This window comes from Cardiocondyla obscurior, linkage group LG18, assembly GCF_019399895.1.
Source record: "Cardiocondyla obscurior isolate alpha-2009 linkage group LG18, Cobs3.1, whole genome shotgun sequence".
NCBI lineage: Eukaryota > Metazoa > Arthropoda > Insecta > Hymenoptera > Formicidae > Cardiocondyla > Cardiocondyla obscurior.
The window spans coordinates 1,345,506-1,359,809 of NC_091881.1; the positions used below are offsets into that span (position 1 = coordinate 1,345,506).

General features: G+C 37.3%; 2 protein-coding genes across 5 annotated transcripts in view; one reads left to right on the forward strand and one right to left on the reverse strand.

Annotated features, from left to right (window-relative positions):
• LOC139109713 (uncharacterized) overlaps positions 1–8,933 on the forward strand; it is a 106,959-nt gene extending 98,026 nt beyond the window's left edge. For 3 of the 4 annotated variants that reach the window (XM_070668997.1, XM_070668998.1, XM_070668994.1), the window contains 8 exons: positions 2,164–2,400; positions 3,094–3,206; positions 4,492–4,601; positions 4,731–4,809; positions 5,063–5,199; positions 5,587–5,733; positions 6,616–6,838; positions 7,276–8,933. In XM_070668997.1, coding sequence (XP_070525098.1) covers positions 2,230–2,400; positions 3,094–3,206; positions 4,492–4,601; positions 4,731–4,809; positions 5,063–5,199; positions 5,587–5,733; positions 6,616–6,838; positions 7,276–7,474 — 1,179 coding nt within the window. In that variant the 5' untranslated portion in view covers positions 2,164–2,229 and the 3' untranslated portion in view covers positions 7,475–8,933. The remainder of the gene's footprint in view (positions 1–2,163; positions 2,401–3,093; positions 3,207–4,491; positions 4,602–4,730; positions 4,810–5,062; positions 5,200–5,586; positions 5,734–6,615; positions 6,839–7,275) is intronic. The other variant, XM_070668995.1, reaches the window with a different exon arrangement.
• The window catches only part of LOC139109712 (uncharacterized), a 37,656-nt gene continuing 32,225 nt past the window's right edge, over positions 8,874–14,304 (reverse strand). Inside the window, exons 7-10 of the mRNA XM_070668993.1 lie at positions 14,103–14,298; positions 13,492–13,704; positions 13,028–13,258; positions 8,874–12,679 (exon numbers count right to left, since the gene is read on the reverse strand). Of these exons, the coding sequence (XP_070525094.1) occupies positions 12,510–12,679; positions 13,028–13,258; positions 13,492–13,704; positions 14,103–14,298 (810 nt within the window). The 3' untranslated portion in view covers positions 8,874–12,509. The remainder of the gene's footprint in view (positions 12,680–13,027; positions 13,259–13,491; positions 13,705–14,102; positions 14,299–14,304) is intronic.

Here is a 14,304-nt window from a genome sequence, read left to right on the forward strand (position 1 = left end):
CTTTCAATTCAAAATTAATTTTCGTAATTCTTACATGAAGTGTAAAATGAAAATTTGATGTGATATAATTTTCATTGTCCTTCTAAACGAAAATAAATTATTATAAATTAAATTGTTATGAGAATAAATTATGTATTAGGGAAAGGCGTGTGATATAGACGTACATATTATATACGCGGTTTACATAAATTAGATTCGATATTAATAATGTTCTATTTATAGCTGTTACCGCGCCGCATAATGAGAAGATAAATATTTTATGTAATAATCATTTATATATCAGTCGTTTATTATAGTTGCGTTGGCCTTTTACGTTCGCTCGCGCAAGTACGCGGTTGTTAATGCATGCGGGCTGACAGATTCTTTACGTAAACGCCACGCACTTCGAGATATCGCATAACAGTCGTACGATTTCCGTTTGTATGAACAAGCGTTCGAGCAACAATGAACGCTATTAAATTATACGCGCATAATGTCATACGTTGCGAGCCGCCACGGGATATGGCTCGCAAGGTCTTGCCCAACGGCGACCACGATTCTTCTCGTTCGCTATCGTATACCTGTCATCGCACACGTAGACAAAGCATCCGCCACTAATCGAGGACCGCTAAGCCGCCTTTCTTCTTCGGCGAGCAATTCGCCCGCGAACGAAAGACTAACGACGGCTGCGAGAGAACCGCTTCCTCGAATAACGTCGGGGCATTTAGGACTCGTCGTGTCCTTGCCGAACTCTTACATGCGGATCTTTGTCTTAACTCACGAGCCTCGAGCGATGTTGCGGGAGATGGTAGGAATTGTGCCAGCTGTGGAGCATTTAATTCTAGAAAGACATTATTAATTTTCACAGGAGCTTCTTGATAATTTCGAAATAAGTTTTTTTTTTTTTTTTTTTTTTTTCGTACTATTCTTTTATCGACTGGAATTTGGAAATGAATTGTACGGTAGAAAATATTTAGTAACGATATTGAAAGTTATATACGTATTATTTTAAAGGTCCGGTTTATTAAAAACTTCCGGTGCAGCTTTTAATATTAAATGAACATTAATGTCCCGATGTGAAAAATATTATACCTTTCCTTTCGTTCAGCACTTATAGTTTAAAGATATATTCCATGTGTAATATAATCGACAAGCCGCTGTCGTTAAACGGTTAATTACAGCTGCAAAAATTGACCATGAAACAAATGTAGTGTCGTCACTTTCATTACGTCGTAATTACATCTACTCGGCGATGTGTATCAATTCGAGATTAATATCGAGATTGTGTCACGGATATACGTCTCATCGCTCGTTTCTGACAGTACGAACGCGCGCGTTATCCGTTTTACAAAGCGGTCCAGCCGCATGAAATTGAAAGTTGGCGTGGGCCGATAGCTACCGCCCAGACCGGTCTAAGTTTACTCGTACATTAAGTCGGTGATCCGGCCCGAGGAAATATCATTGGTCTGCCTGTTCGTCGAAGTTGCTCCTTTAGCGAGGCAATGACGGGGGTGGAGATCGCTTCGAGTCTCGCCCAGAGCCCCGACATCACGCGAAAACAGCCTCACGAAACAAGCCAAACAGGCGTTACGAAGTATGCAGATATTCGCCTCGTTTCGCAATCGACATAACGCTTCGTGGTAAAGGGGGAATTTATGTATTTTTGCGGTTTTCGCGTGGAAAAGAACCGCGCGTTAAAAGAACCCGACTAAATACCACGTAACCGGCATTTCGTGACGGTAAAAAGGACAGGCGAATTCCGTCAGGTTTTACCTTCGTAATGGAGAGCGTGCGGCCGTCGAAGTTTGTTGGTTCGCTACGGATTTTTACTCGCGTCAAGTTGACACATTAAGATCCAGTTAGCTGTCAGCCCGAGACCGTCTTTCTCAATCGGCGTTATAGTTACGGCCGCGATCTGGAGTGAAACCGGCAATCCCCGGTCGAAGTTAATAAGCCGATGCTATTGGCGCAGCGCTGACCCTGATTTAAATATTTACGACGGCAGAGAACGGTTAGTCTTGGCGATGATGCTTCCTAGGCGCGAATCGTTAACGCGGCCGACGTCGTCGAAGAAATTCCACGAGCGTGTCAAGAAGCGCTCTTGCTCTAGAATGCGATAATTGCCTCCGTTCGTTCGGAGCTCCGGGCGTACGATCTAATCCTCGTTTCTCGTTCTGATTGCAGGTCGCCGGACAATTATTGGACACGGAGTTCCAGCCGACGGTTACGGCGACGTGTAAGGGCGGTTATATGACGATTCGCGTTAATCTCAATCAGAGTTTCGTAGGCGCGGTCCACGCACGGGACCATCGTACCCCTCAGTGCATGGTGTCGGGCAATGGCACCACGCACGCTACTCTGGGTATCAATCTGTTCGCATCGCAGGACAGTCCCGAGTACTGTGGAGTCCTCGTGAACAACGTGAGTTTGCTATGATTATGGAAATCGCGGTGTGCCAACGGCGACGCGGAATCGCGGCGCGTGAGCTAGCATCGGGTTACTTCTATGATTCCTGGCAAATTTGTTTGACAATTTCATCCTCTGGAAGCGGAAAGTCCGCGCGCGCTACGAGTCATAAGTATATTTCAAGAAGTTCACTCATTACGCCGAGCAGTTTGCCACGTGTAAAAATAAAAGACCGTTCCGTTGCCTCGAGGTGCATTCACGTTTTACACGTTTCTCGAGGATGCGGGAAAATTAGTATTCGCTTCTATTTACACGAGAGGTTCCAGAAAATTAATTGTTTCGAGGAGGTTACGGGTAACGTTGATTTGCATAGCTGGCCACTGAAAACACCTCGAGAATAACGTGAGAATCCATCATATATGGAGATCGCGATTTGCATTTGAATCTCTTTCCGCATAGATATTTGTTCTGTAAGTGTAACGCTCTGTGGCCAAAGTACGTAAAGCCTTTCCGTGCAGCTAATTTTTTTTTTTATGCAATAATTATAATTGCGTAATTAAATTTTCAAAAATTTTTATAAACTTGTTACCGCGATGCAGAAGTCGAGTAATATTTTAAATGAGGTGACAAATGGCACACTGGATTACGTTACAATTTAATCGTTTTATGTGCACATAATATATTTAAATGTAACAATATATATTACAGCACACGGAAGAACGTTCCATTCCTATCGCAGTTAGGATACACAAAACGCTAGAGTTAGCGGACGATAAGTTTTACGTTATTACGTGCGGAAAGGCGGGCTTCAAAAATGCCAAGTAAGTTAAAGATTAATTATAAGTAACACTTCATACTGTAAAATTTTCTGTAATATTTATTTCTGGCAATTAATTATTTTCAAAATTATTTTAAGCTATTTTTCGGATTCATATTAATCGCAAACTTTTTTTTATTTATTGTGTACGATTATTTTGTACATTTCTTTCCATATAAGTTAGTTGTAAATTTTTTAAATACCGCAACATGCTATGCTGATGCTGTACTTGCGTTTATCTTATTTATGGGCTCTTCTCGCAGCGTTATCGTAAGTATAATCGGTGTGTGCTGAGTTTTTCAAGTGTACGAGAAATAGAAATATTTCGCATCACTGGCTGCTTGACACGCGTGAACAACGTTATCTAAACGGGAAATACTATTCGCGCGAGGCTTTTAATCGGTCATTAGTGGCTCCGTATTTTCTAATCGATCGTTGATATTTCGGTATCAGTCAACCATATATTTCCGCTTTCGCGGCACATTGCTTGTACATAAAGATACTTCGACTTGGAATGATTAATTTAAAATACCAATACGTTGCACGACATCGAATTACTACCTTTAATTCAGTGGATTTTCTTAAAAATCATCTGATAATATCGATATAACGGATAAAAAATAATTAACAATAAATTAAATTCCTATTAAATATCGAATATTTAATAGGAAGAAGGTAATATTATGAAGATTTTTGAGTCGAAACATCAAATAGTTAACAAGTATTCGACAGTCATTTGTATTTTAAGTTGAAAAGAAACTTTATGTATTAAAATACTACCGCTTAATTATATACTGATCAGAGAAAAGATCCGGGAAGTAATGAAATTTAATTGGGGATCCAGGAATCAGAAAAGTGGAGCGACGAATCGGTAATTAATATGCTTGCGACACCGCGGTTTACCGCAAGTCTTTTATTCTCATACCGCAGCGAAAAATGCGGCCGCCAATTGGTATGCAGCCGTTGTCAAGTGAGATATCAAGCAAATGACGAGTAGCTCCGTCGTCGTAGTAACATTCTATATCTTTTGAATAAATTTTCTCGGTTCAAGGCGCTTTGGAAGTCGATACGTATGACCCTGGATACAGGCGACTCTTTGAATTTTTTTTATCACACGCGCGTCGTCAGATCTATTGACTTGCTAACGTGATTTTTTTTTTCTGCGTTTATTCGTTTTGATCGCAACCTCGATTAAACTTGCACCGCCAGAAATAAAATGCGCTGTGAGATGCGTAAAAAAAAAAAATAAAAAAAAATTGCGTATTCACAAGACGTTGCTTTTTGCACAGAAATGAAACTTCGCTGGTTTCCCTGCGCCTTTTGGACGGAAACATGAGAGTACAAGAAGCTATATACGGCCACAACTATACTCTGCGTGCCGAGATTTCACGCCCAGACGGTTCGTATCTTATATCCCATTCCGTCGTTTGCTTTTACGTCCAGACGATGCGGACAAGTCCGTTAGTCGCGGTTTCTTCGTGAGATCCTGCCGTCCAATGCACTGTTTCGTTGAACATTCAATTTGCAGGAACGTACGGGATTCGAGTCAAGAACTGCTTCGCTTTCAACAAGCTCAATTCCAGCGTGCAGCTTATAGACGATAAAGGGTAAGATCGTTACTTTGACAAAAGTCGAATTAATCAATTTAACTGACACAAAGTTTGGATTTAGAATTTTTTTTCTTTTTTTTTTTATGCGAGCGAAATGTTAAAGAAGGTTTAAATTAATTTTAATTCTAATTTTAATGGCGAAAAAGATTTATAAGTAAATTAAAAGAGGAAGGTGTACAGTTATAGCAATCAATTCTTGCTCTGACAATGGAAACGATCTACTAACTATGACTTGTTTTGATTTGCAAAGCTGTCCCGTGAAAGTGCGAATGACGAAATTCATATACGATCGAAGCAACGGTATAGCGGATGCCACATTGTTTTCCATGTTCCGGTTTGCTGACAGTTCAGAGGTGCATTTCCAATGCGACATCGCCGTGTGCAGAGGTAAAACTCATCCGGTGAACGATTTCCCATTAGCATCTCGTTACGAATGTGGGTTATAAAATGGCATTCAACTTTTACGACACGTTGTTTTGTTGTGACATTACGGCGGTCAGCAATTCTCGTTCATTTTACGAGGAATTATTTTTTTTTGCATCTCAGATCGTTTAAAGATTACGATCTTTTTTTTTTTAATAAAAATTTTAACAATCGGAATTATGCTGATTTAGTTTCAGTGTCAAATTGACCATAAAATCATATGTGGCATTTTAACAAGCACAGTATAACTTTTTAATTGCCAACATTCTTTTTTTTCTTCTTCTTATTTTTCATAAATTATTAATACTTTTGAAAATCAACGCGCTTATTATCCTATCATTAATTAAACAGGAAGCTGCGGTACTCCCGTATGCGAAGGCGACAAAGAAGAGGTAATAAAAGGTGGCTCTTCCACTAACGGACAAAGTGTTAGTAGCGAGGAAGGAGTTTTACTTGCTGGAACTAGCGTTTTCGTTCTACAACCAGGCGAAAAACGAGGTGAGCCAAATTTCTCATTCGATAGTTACAACTCTTTTCATTGCAAGCTCTCGCTGTTTGATAAATAAATTTATGAAAAAATGATTCAGAGTAACATCCGCTGACGTTTTACAGCATCTGTCTTTTTCTGCAGTTAATTTTGATAAGCCGTCGTAACTTGAAATTGTACATATATGTATGTTAGTCGTGTCGGGAATGCGTGCGGTCGTCTTCTTTCCCTGCTCCTTTATTGCTCCTCTTGCGTATATGTCCCATTTATGTCTTCTTCTCGCACGTCACAAAATGGTTACCTGTCGTCTTTCTTCGTCATCCTGACCTGCATTTGAATCGCTTCGACACGCAACTTGCCCAGAGGCTGTCATCAAATTATAATGTGTACTTCAGGCTGGCATAAATGATCTTATATTCCGCTTAATCGCGTTTCATGCATTCTGAATTTTTTCGTCAGCCCGGCCAGCATAAAATCGCACTTTATAATTTTCCATAACTGATCGTCGCCTGATATCCCCTTGAACTCTAATCGTAATTTAATTATACCACTTTGTACAAATTAATAAAATATTTTTTTTTTACATTTCTATGTTCCGTATTAAATAGAATAATAGAAATTGCAGCGAAAAAAATAGACAAGTAGTGCTGCATTGAAATTACGAAGAAGAAAATTATTACGAACTTACGTACAATTATGTACGTCTGTTAATTATTCCGTTTCACTATTTACATAAAAGTTCTTTCGTTAAATTTCTATTCGGACCAGTGAAATTTCCTTAATAATACTATTTGATGGTATTTCCGACGCACATATGTATATGGGGCGAGACACCTTGTATGAATGCTGATCGCGATACGAAAATTACATAATAGTTTCTTTCACATTCTCAGTTGTACAAACATTGTACGATGACGGTAGCGTGCACCCGCTGTGGCTTCTGTGGCTGGCGGTGGCACTCGGGATATTATTCCTCATCATGCTCATTATCAACATATTCCTGTGTTCGGCGATGACCTGTAGCTGCACCCGGACCGACATTATCGAGAAGGAGCCGTCAATCATTGAGGATTACGATCCGTACCGCAGCTGGCACGGTTCTCAATACGGGTCGAGGTTTGACTTAATTACCTCTCTAAAGCAAATTGCGTGACTCGCCGACAAAGTATCTCTATTAATTGCGCCAATAATATATGATTACGTATAACCGTGCGGCATCCGTACGACGCCTGCTTAAGTGGCTCGGAGTAAGATTATCGATAAGCTAATGAAATCACTGTCAGATTAAACGCAATTTTTTTTTAATTTTATTTTTTTTTTTCATATATATATAGGCGCACTTTTTTTTTTAATAACTAATTATAAAAATTTCAACGCAATTAAAAAATGTTTCGTCAGAAAATTATTAATTGTCATCGACCAAAGGTGATCGTGATCTTTCTAAGTAAAAATAATGAAACATCGTAGAGTCACGATAACGGCAATTAATATCTTGTATTACGCATCGTGAAGCATGCGATGGCGTGTCTAAACGAGACCTTTCTTACGTTCAGGTATTCGTTAAACGGGAAGCAAGGATACGCCTCTGGAGGATCCACCATGAATTCTACGAGGTCGATATCGACGAACAGCGATCACTACGCGATAGTGCATTCCCGACCGGGAAGCAGATACTCTGGTCCTGGGCAGAAGCATCACCATCATCATAGAGGACCACCGTCCAATATCGGTTCACACTACTCCGGGAAGTGATGTTCGTTTAGCTTCAGTTATCAAAAATTAGAACTCCATTGTTTTCATTAATGTTACTCCAATTAAAGTCAAATTTTATCTACATGCATCGCATTATCCCAGCCGCACGAATGACAGGCGTACAACCGCAAAACTACCGATGCAACCTTAGAAGAATTTAAAATATTATATAAGAAGCATAAAATTATAAAATATCAAACAGTGTTAACATTATTACGATTAAAAACGGTCATTTGAGGGAGTGACTCACGCCATTCACCGCTTTGTGGCTAAAAGTCAACTTGCTACAAATTTACCGTATTTGAAATAATGTAATTTAAAAGAAAAAAAAAAACTGCTGCCTTAACATTAAAACATAATAAATTAATATTAATAATTAAGAAACTGTTAATAGATCTATTTTAGAAAAATCGTTTCTAATTTATCGTTTTATCACAATTCGAAACTTCTGCAGCGGACAAAGAATTTTGTACGATATGTTAAGTATTATTTCACCGTTTTTCTTACGGAGACTTTTCCATATCTTTGCACTTGTTAATAATATCAACGACAATAAACATTTTGACAGGTTGAGAAAACGAGGATTAAATATATTAACGAGATAAAATTTCCTATCGATAAGCACGATATAAAACGATACGTATTTACACATTGGTATTTTTATATTTAGCTTTATCATTTGCAAAATGATTCTCGTGCTTTAGACTGCATATGTATAATATAATAGTGATAAGCATAGACATTAGAATTTACAAAACTGTGCATTGATTTTAAATAAGAGATATTAGATAAATGCTTTTTGTACATAAATTCATTAATCTAAAAACACACGTGTCTCTTTTATTTTATAGTTGATAATAGTACCTTAGAAAATACATAATTGCTTTTTCGCTTAGGAACTGTGACGATATTTAATATATTACTTGACGGTCATGATCGAATTCGTTCATTTTTTCGAATTTATATTTTTATTTTATTTTATTTTTTAAATGATATAATCAGTGATTATAGTTTGCATTAATAAAATTAGAACTTTTGTGGTAATGTGACAATAATCACCTTAATTATGTACGCAGAATGAGAACACCATGACTGTCGTTAATCCTAATAACGATCATTCTTATTACAAATCGTATCTTATTCTTGCGCTCTCGTTTTGTTAAAAATATCTTTCTTTTCTACTTTCATATAACAGACCATCATATTTTAAGTGTACGAGCTGTAAATCATTATATTTTCTTTGCAATGTATAGTGCTTACCTTGAATTATAAAAACAGCTTATATTCATAAAAATAGTTTGCAATCTGTGTGTGAAAATTGAGAAATAGGTTTGTGAAGTTTCTTCGGAAGAAATTAGTGGTGCGACGCTGGTATGTCCTGCAATGTATTACGCTTAAATATTTTTAAAAACGATTTATTATTAAAAATACATTTTTAGAATAAAATACAATTAAACGGTCCGTAGCAGTAAACTTGCATAGGCCTACACAAATATATAATTCTTTAAATACTCCACATAAAACACGAAAACTCATATATTTACGAATGGTAACTGACAATATTTATATGGGTTTAGTTACGTGAATAATTACATGGGGACAGGGAAGAACTGATATTACTAGCTATGTGAATACTGGAAAATTTTCAATATTGCAATATTTACAATAATTGATGTGCCTGTTGGAAAAGTTAATTAAAATAATTGTAGTTGATTTCTTTTATTGTAAAGTTTTTAACGAAATTATAGATCCTCATGTAGATAATTAGTTAGATAATAACTTGCATAAATTTTTTAGACAAAATGTCTGTTTAAGAATTTTATTTTTAAACGCTACAGTTAATGAAAAAAAACTATGAATCAAATTGATAAAGAATTATTCTAGACATATAGGAAACTTTCATGAAATTCTCTACTGTAAAAATAATTCAACTGCACAGCCTATGGAGTGCACGGCCTAAGAAATAAGTATTTAATTTGTAGACAATGATATTATCACGTATTTAATTATTTAGCTATCTTCAAAAGTTTGATTAGTACTTTGCGACTTTCTGATAATGCGTTGTGCAAACTTAGAGTCGGTATACATAACGTTTCTGAATAATATAATTGACTATGTTATCGGCTTTAAATAATTTTATAATATCTATTAATCAATTGTAATAATTATTAAAGCCGGTTATATAAAAAAATATATATACGTATCGATGTTGCAATTCTGATTAATTTTAACAATATGTAACAATACGAATATCATGATTATTTCCGCACTGAAGATGAATTAGCTTGGTTAAAGTACCTGCATTCTTCATTATTTATGAATGATGAATCATGACTAACGATGGAATTCCGTTCATCATTGCATTATATGAGTGAGCCGTTGGATTTTAGATTCGTTGACGAGAATACGCGGAATCAATATGCTCGTACTACATTTAATTAAATGGCAGGTACACGTCTTCTTGATATCTCCTTCAAACTATTTTCTAAAAGTAAAATGATTACAGTTTAAAAACACAGCGTATATTTGCTATCCCACAAAGCCGTTTTATCCGCGTCTATTCAAATAGATCGACATATATGATCGATGTCACAGTCTCCGAAGCCGACCGTCTCGATTAATAGTACCGAAGATACATCCTTTCGCTCTCACATCGCGGATTCGCGTTGGCTTTAGCTCGGTCTCTAAATCGTGCTTCTTAATCCCAGGAACGTTCTTTTTTGCTGAGACGAGAAAGCGAACGGCCGACTCGAGAAAGTAACAACAACGGACACTCTGAAACTCGGTAGTTCAACGCAAAAGGATTAACGATTAAAAAAAGGATAATTTTTCAGTTGGCATTTTTTTTTTTTCTTTTGTATTAACAAGAGACTGCATGTACGCTGAAAGGCAGATATGACGACGGCAGCTAGCGAACGTGACTTTAGCGTCGTGTGCGTCGAGTTTCACATGTACCGCATGTATATACCGCGCCGGCCGGTTTGCCGATGACTGATTCCTTCCCGTTCTCCTATCTCCTGCCTCTACCGTCTAGGATTACGTACGCTAGCCACTTTCGTCGCAGAAAACGTCATATCTGCTCTTCGATGTACGTTGTGCATTATGAGCTTTTTTGTACATTTTAGCTGTTAACGAATATAAAAATATGTGTGCATTAACATTTTGTTTCTTTTTTTAGCAACACCAACTGAAAAATTCGATTTTATCCTACATTCCTGTTGCATCAAGCTAACGAGTTACGCTTCACAATTATACTATTGAATGCTTAATTTCTCGATAATCTTAACAGATATATTTAGCCAAATGTATATCAAAAAAATTTTATCTACACGTATAAGGCACGACGCACGCGCGTGTACGATTATCTCGCGTATCTAAGAGTAATGTTTTTGGATTTACATATGATTGAACGGTTTAAGCGTTAATTGTGAGTTGCGTATAAACGTATTTTCTATAGAAAATTGAGGCACCATGAATAAACGTATAGCTACTGTTGCGCCATATGCACAGCGCGATATACTAATGATAATGTGTCAGCCTGCATCTTCGTAAATTAATTTCGGACGTCGGATTTTCGTAGATAACGCAAACGAAAGATGAAATAATAAATAGTGTGCGTGTATTGATGCGGTTGATGTAGCTGTGAACCAAAGCTAGTCATTAATACAGCAGTTATTATGCTTGAAATTCTAACCTTAAATTTTTTTTTTAATTACGATATTACGCCAAAGTTTTCTTCGATTTAATTTTAGGCTGACAGAAAAATTATAAAACGCATAATTTCGAGTTGTTCGCGACACTAGCGCAAATTCGCTTCCTAACTAAAACCTGTTTCAAAAGCCTGGATCTGTCGAGGAGAAATTCGTTATCATTTATAATATCAATAATCACGATTAATCGCATGTTACATTTTCCAAAAGTTATATGTTATTATTTCTTGGTTCTAAATTGACGAACAATATGAAACGTGATAATAAAATCGCAAAGATTATTAAAATGATTGATCGACAAAAATTAAGTTAAAGTTATAGTTGGAGTTAATCGTCATTAGCTTAAATAAATATTATGTTTCATACATGAAGCAAAGTAATTAAAAAATTCCCATCTTTATAATATTTTTTATCGTTACGAAGTTGAGAGTAGAGCTTTTAAATAATTTTGGCAATCGCAGATTCGATGATCGCACAGATCCAGCCTGTTAGAAGAGCATTTATCCTAATGATAATCCTCCGCCTGAAGTGCCATTACGGCTTCTCGGCGATGCCCCTCTTAAACTACAGACCCCGTTACTCCCATTAATATTTCGTTAAGTGTAGTGACTATTTCTACATTATTTACAGAGCGTTACAAACGTTATCCAGTAACGTTCGTATGTTTCCCTCTGAGATGCTTCACTCGCCACATCGGATTCGTTATGAATACAGTCTACGTATCCAGTATATGTTTCTTTTTTTTTTAATTTTTTTTAACGATACTAAAACCTTTTCTACGATGTTTTACAAAAAAAAATAATAATAAAAAACGGTGATAAATCTCTACCATCTTAAATCGTAAACAAGCGGCAAATTTTGTGATAATCGAGAGCGACAAGGGTGATGCGTAATAGACATAGCATAACTGACAGTGATGGGTGAAGCACCTGGAACACAATAAATTATCAACTGCCGTTCAACATTATCTTTCAACGTTAAAGTCATCTCTTTGTCGTTTTGCGATGCTCAGCAGAGGAACATCGCGTCGCCTTTTGTTAACCCGTTGCCTCGCGAATCTCCTCAACGTCTTGACTCTCCTCGTCGTCTTTCTCGCTTCCAGCCACTCTCGCGAGGCAACGGGTTGACATCTATCGGATTCCTCACCCCGATCGATCGCCGTTCTCAAGCTGAGAGCACGCTCTCGAGAACAGCCGGCGAGGTTGCTTAGTTAAAAAAAAAAATCAATATTACAGGGTCTCTACTTTACAGGAATATGCTACAAGTATCGTATAGACTTTGGAGCGTTTCTCCCTCTCTCAGTTTCTGAAGTCGCTGCTCACATATCAATGGAACGCGTTGAGCGATAACGGTGGCGTAATGGGTGGTAAGTGGTCACCGCAAGTCGGGAAGTTTGGTGGTATTGGCGGTAGATCTGCGTGCGTTCCAACGTGCAGGATCAAATTCATACCGATAAGTATGTGGAACAAGAAGTGGCAATGGAACAGCCAATATCCTGTAAAAAAAAATTATTTAAATGACGTATTCGATATTCTATCAGGCGATAACCTATTTCATATCAAATGTAGCAGACTTTTTTTATATTTATAATTAATTCATATTAGGAAAAAAAATTCGCTAATAACTCCCGTCTCTCAGATTTATTAGCAAAAATTTTTTTCTAATATCGTCAAATTAGTGCAAAATTGACCTTATACTTTAGAGCGTAGCTGAACAAAGGTAGGTCAATGCATACAAATGCTCTGTGCAAACTTTCTTAATTATACGAGGAGCTACGAACAGAAGCCGTTTCCTTTTATCGTGCTATCGCGCGAGAAGTTTTCAATTGTCCTTGTTAACTAACCGGGATTGTCCGCGCGGAAGCGGAAGATGACGTAACCGTTGTTGGGAACGGCGATGGTGTCTTTCGCGGGAGGCAGGTTGAACTCTCTGTGCAAGAGACCTTTCTTATCAAGATCGAGAGCGTGCTTCAAATTGATTTTCTTTACGTTCCTGTCGGGAGAGCGGCCGATACCGACTACGTTGAACGCGTATCCGTGCAAGTGGAAAGGATGCGACAAGTTAGGCTGTTGTACTGCAAACAAATATGAAAAATTGAGAACAAATTTTGCAAGATTAATACAATTAAAACAAATTAATTTCATTAAAAAAATTATATATATTAAAAAATAGATTATAAAGTAAAAAATATAGTTTTAAAATTTTGCACTTCTTTTAAATACGATTTCTTAAAAATATATTTTAATATTTAACATCGCAATAGTAATTCGTATGAAAATAGCAGGTGATTGAATGCACCGAACATACCTTCGTCTACGAGGACCACTTCGACGACCGCGTTATACGGAATGTCGACTTGATGTGTACACATACAGTTGGCGCCGCAATCAGCCGGTCTATTATCACCATTACAGAATTGCTCAGGTGGGATGTCATCAATCTGCGAGAGTGGAGGCGCCGGCGGGAATGTAAACGAGATTTCGTCCACGAGAGAAATAACGTGGTCACCGCTCGGTGCAACTGCGAACCAGAATTATATTATATAATCATTCGTACATTTTTCTTGCGTTGAATCAGTATTTAATAAATTGATTTTAAAGCAAAGAATATGATTTTAATATTTAACAAGTTTTATATTTTTGATTCAAAATTTTAAATTACAAGAAGAAATATCCTATCTATAATATGTGTAGTTTGCGAGATATCCAGTAAAGTACTTCGTATAATTTTTATAGCTTCAGGGATTGCATAATGTTGCATGCAACGCGTACTTCAAGTGCATCCCTCTTTAAACGGGCACATCTTTCTAAGAAAGCCTAAGAAGTGCAGTGTATGCACCAAGTGAAAATCAACGCAATCATAGCGTGATGCATTTATTTCCTTTTTGCGAATTAAGATAATTATTAGCGTTTTCTTACCAAGGAAGCGATTGTAGGTTTGTGGCTGGAAGACCTCTTCTGGTCTGTAGAACAGGAAGCGGAACGGCAGGAAGATCTTCACATCAGGGCGTTGCTGCAGAAGACCCTTATCGATGTGGCGAGCATTTTTCAGTTGGCTCACGCAAATCGCATCTTCGCGCGGTCGGTTGCAAATAGCATCCAAAGGATTCAGGACCTGAAG